This window comes from Microtus ochrogaster, linkage group LG3 (assembly GCF_000317375.1).
Source record: "Microtus ochrogaster isolate Prairie Vole_2 linkage group LG3, MicOch1.0, whole genome shotgun sequence".
NCBI lineage: Eukaryota > Metazoa > Chordata > Mammalia > Rodentia > Cricetidae > Microtus > Microtus ochrogaster.
Window position 1 is genome coordinate 46,164,864 of NC_022029.1, and position 8,433 is coordinate 46,173,296.

An 8,433-nucleotide genomic window follows, 5' to 3' on the forward strand; every position below is an offset into this window, starting at 1 on the left:
TGTAGACCAGGCTGGTCTCGAACTCACAGAGATCCGCCTGCCTCTGCCTCCCGAGTGCTGGGATTAAAGGTGTGCGCCACCATCGCCCTGCCGTCCTTGTGATTTTCTTTTTTTTCTTTTTTTGTATGTGCGTTGGTGTTTTGCCTGCATGGATGTCTGTGTGAGGGTAGACTTACAGTCATGAGCTGCCATGTTGGTTCCAAATTGAACCCAGGTCCTCTGGAAGAGCAGTCAGTGCTTTTAACCACTGAACCATCTCTCCAGGCCCTCCCGTTTTTTAAATAATTTTTTGATTTTTTTTTCTTAAATCATAGCAACAGAAATCTAACCCACAACACATACTTAGGATACGTGGTTTCTGTGTATAGTCCTGGTTGTTCTGGAACTCACTCTGTAGAGCAGGCTGGCCTCGAATTCACAGAGATCCTTTTGCTTCTGCCTCCTAAGTGCTGGGATTAAAAGCATGTGCCACCACTAAAACAAAATTATTCTATTCTTTATTATGAATTACACAATTTCCTAGATGTCTTAATGTCCTCTAATTATTGAATTATTGTTATTTGCTTTGTTCTCTTTCTTTTTCTGAGATGGGTATTGCTGGCTATCCTGTAACTCACTCTAAACTAGACTGGTCTCGAACTAAGAGATTTGCATGCCTCTGCCTCCTTAGTGCTGGGATTAAAAGCCTGTGCCACTACACTTGGCTCTCTAATAGAGTTTTTAGAAAGGAAAAATAGTGCTGTTCCTGAAATACTGTTGTCAGCATACTTCTTATCTTTGATTCATGAGTAGAAACATACTTGGAAATGAGCAGGTTCTTCATGAATTTATCTTACCTGCAAATTTGCTGTTTTCAGACCTAGTCCATTTATTGCTAATTCTCATATACCATCAATTTTAATTTTTTTATTCTGTAGATTGTGGCCAACTGCCTGGTTTTTTTCCTTTTCACCTTTGGAAGAAGTTTACAAGTATTTATAAATAATTGGTTTTTCATTCAGAGCAACCTGAGAGAAGGCATAGTACTACCTATATACATAGTAATTGGCAGTTTGAGTGTAAGGAGATGTATTAGACATGCGTAGACATGTATTCCTTACCAACAAAATTTATTTACTAGTAGTTATAATATAGTGATATCTCTTAACTGTACAACTAGAGATAATATCTGTTGCATTTCTTTTCTCCTATAACTTTCCCCGTCACTCACATTATTTTAGTTATAGAATATTATAGTCACAAAAGACAGTTGAAAAGGATAATGAATTTTATATCTCATTTTTTATAAATGAAGACTCAAAAATTTTGAGACTTTAAAGGATCCTATAACTAGCTCTGGTTGTTTTCAGTCTTTCTTACTGTCTTTATTTTTCTTTCTGGTTAATATATTCTATTATTTATGGTAAGTGTTCACTGTATGCTACATATAATAGCATTAGATTGGTAGTTGCTGATTATTACCCTTTGCTTTCTGTTTTTTTACAGTGTCTAAATTCTAGCCTATTAAGTTTATTTTTTAGTTTATACCAAAGTTGTAGGCACTTTTAGGGTTGGTCTAAAAAGCTCAAAACTATCATTAAGTTAAAATGAATTAAGCATTATATCTTGGTGGGTATCTTTTGATTAAAAGATTAGTACTAATTTATGAATTAGTGCTAATTAATGAATCAAATAATCTCATGCCATTCGTTAAATATTTTTGCTCAATCCAGACCACCTGATTTCCCCTACCTCTTATTCAAAAATATATATAACAAAGGGAATAAAGAGTTCATAAGTCATAACTTTATGGCAGTAACCATTATCTCAAGAAAGGATCTTTTTTTGGATATTTATCAAGCTAAATTGCTCCAGTTTAAGAATGAAGAACTTTGGTCTAGAGAGATGGTCGGTCAGTAGTTAGGAGCATTGACTGCTCTTCCACGGGACCCAGGTTTAATTCCCAGCACCCACATGGCAGCTCACAACTGTCTGTAGCTAGTTCCAGGGGTCCTGACACCCATGGCAAAACACCATGCACATAAAACAGAAAAATAAGTTTGAAAAGAATGAAGAACATTTTTTGCCTGAAGATGACTTAAAGGTTTTACCTATAACATTTGCTATACACATCTCTGTTTGACTTCTGGATCCCATGGTAGGAGTGCAACGGAAGAACCAACACCCAAAAGTGCATAGGCACATTTTGTATTAAGTTGCTAACATGTTTTTCTAAGATTGCCTTGTGTCTGTGCCTCTAGACCCAGCAGCAGCAACAATATAATCTTATCTACTTTTTAAATTTCTATCAAATTCTTAATAGATGAAAGAGAAGAAAATAACCCCTGAGGCCCATGGCTTTATGATAACTCCTTGCAATAAAAATGCATGGGGAAAAAAAAAAAGAGTACTGTTAAAGAATACACACTGAACTCAAAGTTGCCCTGATAATCACACTGTTTCATGGAATTCAAGTTTTTCACTTGTTTTCTAAAGTAATTTATGTACTTGAATTTGAGTGTGCAATTTTAGACATTGATCCTTAAAACCAACTTAATGCATTTTTAAAAATCTAATGTTTTGTGTAGCAAAATGGGGATTGTTATTAATTTGAGGGTTGTTAGTATTGCTGGAAGATCAAGGTATAACTTAATTGGGGGAGCTTATTGTTACTTGTAAAGAAAAATTAAAACCTTTTTTTTTCCCTTCTCTTGTTTTCTTGGGGTGCATTCCAACTGCAGAAGGTAAGAAGTATTATTTTATTCTAAATGAGTATTAAGCAATTATAGTGCAATCTTTTGCAAGATTTATTGAATGTGCCTTTGTCTGCATGTATTTTACTTTATAAAACTATCTGGTATAGAAATGAAGTAATAGTGATATTATATAAATGTCAGTTACTAAAAGAGATTTTTTTGTTTGTTAATTTTTATAATTTGTATTACATGGCCATAATTTTAGAAACTGTTGGCATTAAGGTTTATCAAAATTGTCATTTGTCTTACAGCAGTGAAGTACTATTTAGGATGTTGATAAAAATATAAGAGAGCTGTGTGCGCTTTCTATTGCTTATGAGATTGGAAATATTTGCTTGACTGATAGAAAATATTAGTAAATTGTCTACCCAAATGATATTACTTTAAAGCAGGCAGAACAGATTTAAATTCATAATCTGAATCCTTTACTGAATTGACTTCCTCTGTTTGTCCGTCACTTAGACAACTCTTGGTTATATCAATTCCCTTTTTTATAGTATAGTTGTGTTTTTCCTTTAAATTTCAGTTATGACTTTGATGTAAGTCTTGAGAAGAAACATCTGTGTTTTCATGTCATAGACATGCCATTTTGCTTACAGCTTGAGATTAATCTTCTTAATTTCAATTAGTACTCTGTTAAGTTCATTTGTAATAACTCATTTTTAAGTAACAGGTTTTGGATAAAGCTTTATTAATATTTAAATTTTAAGTTGTGTGTATGATGTGTGAATATTGTTATATATGTATTGTGGTGCTCTTGTGGCAGGTTCTTTGATTTTGGTCTGTTAGACCCTTTACAGGTGGTTATGGTGGTGGTGTCTTTGAGGACAGAGTGACTGGATGGGCTGTTTCATGTCTTCTGGTCTGTTTTGTTTAAAGCAGGGCCTTACTAAGCTCTGTCTCAAAATTAGATGTGTGCCACCATGCTCTGATTTTAACCCCACGTACCTGATACTACTATTAGTATTTGTTTTTGAGGTTTGAAGTCAAAGCCATTTACTATAATCAAAGATTTACTGTAACTCCAAGTTACTTCTCTGAGAAAGAATCTGATAGAAAATGTCAGGAATTGACTAAATGATTGGGTCAGACTACTTAAAAACTCAGAATTTCAACATTCACATCTTGCATAGCTCCGTCACAAAAACAGAAAGCAAAGCCTGTCTGGAGACAGAGTTCAGCATTCAAGAGCACTTGCTACTTTTGCAGAGGGCCCAGTTCCAGTTCAGTTTCTGTTACTTTTTATAAAGCAGCAGAAAGCAGCACGGTGGTGGTGAGGCACACCTTTAATCCCAGCACTCGGGAGGCAAAGGCTGGTGGATCTCTGTGAGTTTGAGGCCAGCCTGGTCTGCAAGACCTAGTTCCAGGACAGGCTCCAAAACTTCAGAGAAACCCTGTGACAAAATACAAAACAGAACTAAAGCAAAAGAAACAAAAAACCAAAAAGGAGAAAGCAATTACAACAGCACTAGCAATTAAGATACAGCATTACATTGCCAAATGAGTACTAACTTCCCAATAAGGACAATGATATAAAATTTGATGGTATTACTGTGTTTTTATTCTCTCCAGTTCAGTTCTTGTATAATTATACCCATAATCTATTTTTTTTTTTTTCACAAAGATGGGTTTCAGTGTCTGGGTTCACGTTAGCACTCCTTTTACCTGGAATCGTAAGATCGCATATGTAACCTTTTGTACTTAGTTTGAAGACAAACACTATTTGGGATTTGGTCCAGCTGTTAAGAACTTTAATCATCCCAGCTGGGCAGTGGTGGCACACACCTTTTGTCCCAATACTTGGGAGGCTGAGGCAGGCAGCCTCTGTGAGTTCAAGGCCAGCCAGGACAAGTTAGGGCAGTTACAGAAAAACCTTATATTAAGGTAAAACAAACAAACAAAACAAACCTTTAGGCAACCTAATCATCTGTAATAAGATAGTAAATAGGTAGGTAGTTAATACCCTTATTAGAGGAATGAAGAAGCATTCTTAAAGCTTCTTTTATTTTATGACCTGTTTATCATGAGATTTAAAAGTTAGTGTCACAATGACCAGTATTTGAAATGACCTTGGTTAAGAGGAGAGTTAGGTATTTCATATGCATTATATTTAGACTCTTAGACATCTTTGTCTCATAGACATTGGAATTGCATAGGTAGTTAGTGATAGAACATAAACTCATATTTTGCCTCACTTTTGTGTTAAAGGTAGGTAGTTGATTGGGCAAGGATCTTACTTTGCCTCCTTGGTGTTGGGGATTGAACCCAGGGGCCTCACAAGGCATGGTAGGCAAATACTCTGCCAACCATCGGACAACAAGTTGTGTTTTGTTGTTGTGTATATTTTTAACAGTTTCAGCTGGGCTTCCTGACACATTTCTTTAATCCTAGCCAGTTTGTGTTGCAGCCTTCTCTCTGGGTTTTCATATGCCATATTATGGCAATTCGGGAAAAAAGGGGATGAATGAACACAAGCCCATTAGAGACATCCAAGATACTTTGTGACTTTTTATTAGTTTAGGTGTCAGTGTATGTACATGTTCATGTGGGTGCAAGTGCATTTGTGGTGGTTAGAGGTGGACATCAAGTATTTTGTGCTGCCCTTCCCTCCACCCCACTTCCCATTATCTCTTCTGTTTGGCTAGACTGACTGGCCAGTGAGCTCCAAGGTTCTGCCCTTTTCTTTTTTAATGATTTATTTTATGTGCATTGATATTTTGCATGCAGGTATGTTTGTGTGAGAGTGTGGGATCCCCAGGGTGTGGAGTTACAGACAGTTGTGAGCTGCCCACATGGGTGCCTGGCATTGAATCTGGGTCCTCTGGAAGAATAACCAGTGCTCTTTGCTGAGCCATCTCTCCAGCCCCCTATCTGCCTTTCTTTTCTTCTTCCTTCATTTGGTTTTTTGAGACAGGGTTTCTTTATGTAGCTCTGGCTACCCTGGAACTCACTCTGTAGACTAGGCTGGCCTCGAATCCACAGAGGTCCACTTGCCTTTCTTAATGTCAGTTCCTCCACTTCTGTCCATGAAGGTCATGGTTTCTGTAGTAGTAGACTTGGTTTAATCAGCAGAGAGCTGAGAGAAATGAGTTGAGAATGTCCAGTTAAGTTGTTTTGCCCCTTAAGAATTGTGATAAACAAAAACTCAAACAAAATACTTAAGGAGGCTGTAGTAAGACTTCAGACCATTTCCTGACTCTGTATACTTCTTTTCATATGAACTTTCAACGTGTTTTCTTGTTACTTCTGTTTTTCTAGGTACATGAACACGTTGCTTTAAGTGTTGCAGCACCAAATGCCAGCTATAGTGTCTCATACCTGTAATTCTAGCGCTTGAGAGATTGAACTAGGAATATTGCCTTGAGTTTGCCAGCCTGCACTACATACATCTAGAGTTCCACGCCACTTTAGACCTGTGCTATAGAATGAGGATTCTGTCCCAAAACAAAAACAAAATCCTACAAACCATTTAAAAAAATATTAGCGTACTTTCTTTTATACTGTAGCCCTTGACCTTAGACTAATAACTGAATTTTAGTAATTTTTTTTATCATTTTATTTTTTATATTTTAATATTGTTCTTAATATAAACATTTATTTGTCTGTTTTTTGTTTTGTTTTGTTTTTCAATATAGGGTTTCTCTGTGTCCCTCTATAGACCAGGCTGGCTTGAACTCAGGGTTCTGCCTGCCTCTGTCTCCCAAGTTCTGGGATTAAAGGCAGACAAGGCAGACATAGGTCTGCCCTTCTTGTTTCTCACCATTAGACTTTAGAACATTAGCCCTATTTTCTTTTTTTCCTCCCTCCCTTCCTCCTTCCTTCTTTCTAGCCCTATTTTCTTTTCCCTTTCTCCCCCCTTCCCTCTCTCCCTTCCTTTTTTTTTTTTGAAATTATTTTTATTTTATGTATATTGGTGTTTTGCTTACATGTGTGTCTGTGAGCATGTTGGATCCACTGGAACTGGAGTTACACACAGCTGTGAGCTGCCATGTGGGTGCTGGGAATTGAACCCAGGTCCTCTGGAAGAGCAGCCCGTGTTCTTAATTGCTAAATCATCTCTTCAGTATTAAGCCCATTTCCTTAATGCAATGACAAACCAAGATAAGGGTACCTTTTAGGGAATTTTATTGCCAGTTTTTTTTTTTTTTTTTTTTTGTTTCTTGGGACTACAGTAATTTAATTAACCCCCCCCCGCCCCCCAGGATCTTGTAAGAGAGTGGCATTGAACTTGTAATCCTTTTTCCTTGGTTTTTTTTTTTTTTTTTTTTTTTTTTTTTTTTTTTTTTTTTTGTTTTTTTTTTTTTTTTTTTTTTTTGTTTCTTGGGACTACAGTAATTTAATTAACACCCCCCCGCCCCCCAGGATCTTGTAAGAGAGTGGCATTGAACTTGTAATCCTTTTTCCTTGGTTTCCTAAATTCTGAAGTTATAGTTGTGTGCCATCATGCCCCACCTAGAAAGTACATTCTTGCATCTACATAATAAGTTATGTACTTAAAATTTGAGAAAATGGGAAACCTAATCCATGCAAAATAAGTCTATTAAGCACGTTTTTAAAGTGATCTCCTGTGGAGTTTAAGAAACCATGATAGTTTTACAAATCAGCTTTAGTGCAGCAGCATATGAGGATGAATATTTGAATCTGTGTTTGTGCACGTGCACTAGTGTGAGCACATAAGAGTGCATGTGTGCATATTCCATTTTCATGTATACTTCTAAAGTTTTGTGTTTCAATAGGTTTGTAAAATAAATTTGATACTGCTCTATGTGGATTTTGTGTTCTTTTATTTGTTAGATTTAGGACTTTTCCCCCTTTAGATACTCAAGAATGGCTTTTCCATTCATTTTCCCCCCTGGTAATCTTTATTGATATTTTTATTTTATATAAAAATATATTTAAAGAAAGGAATATTGGCCAATTAAAAAATTAAGTCAGAATTACAAAGACTCTTCAGAGATAAACTAATCACTATGCTCTTCACCTTCTTTGCTTTGTAGCGGGACTTCCCCTCTTGCATGCTTAAATGCAATGCTGCACACAAACTCCCGAGGTGAAGAGGGAATCTTCTATAAAGTCCCAGGTAGAATGGGAGTGTATACTTTGAAGGTAAGTTGCTTGGAAGACAAATAGTAAGTGACAATATATAATAATTGAGTCACAGAGACAGAATTCTGTTCTTGAGGAACTTATTTCCAGGAAGACATAATATTTCATCCCTAAAAATAAGTAAGTAAATACATTTGGGGGAGGGAGAAGATGTTCTGGGAATTGAACTCAAGGTCTCATGAATATCAAGAAGGCCCCCTTTGTATATATTTTGATTTAAAATAATTCTTTTAAGATACATTTTATGTGTATTGGCTTCTTGCCTGCATGTATGTCTGTGTACCACATACATGCAGTACTTATGGATGCCAGAAGGCAGTGTTAGATTCTCTGAAACTTGAGTACAGGTGGTTGTTAGATACTTTGTGGATACTGGGTATTGATCCTGGGTCCTCTGGAAGAGCAGCAATCAGTGCTCTTAACTGCTGAGCCCTTTATTTAGTCCCCCTTTCTTGCTTTATTTATTTATTTATTTATTTATTTATTTATTTATTTATTTATTGTTTTTTTTGAGACAGGGTTTCTCTGTGGCTTTGGAGCCTGTCCTGGAACTAGCTCTGTAGACCAGGCTGGTCTCGAACTCACAGAGATC

General features: G+C 36.3%; 1 protein-coding gene across 2 annotated transcripts in view; it reads left to right on the forward strand.

Moving 5' to 3' along the window:
* Positions 1 to 8,433, forward strand: part of Asxl2 (ASXL transcriptional regulator 2) — a 76,572-nt gene that overhangs the window by 20,231 nt on the left and 47,908 nt on the right. The window contains exon 4 of one of the 2 annotated variants that reach the window (XM_005360858.3): positions 7,733 to 7,841. In XM_005360858.3, coding sequence (XP_005360915.1) covers positions 7,733 to 7,841 — 109 coding nt within the window. Of the gene's footprint in view, positions 1 to 7,732; positions 7,842 to 8,433 lie in introns of those variants that run through there. The other variant, XM_026785978.1, reaches the window with a different exon arrangement.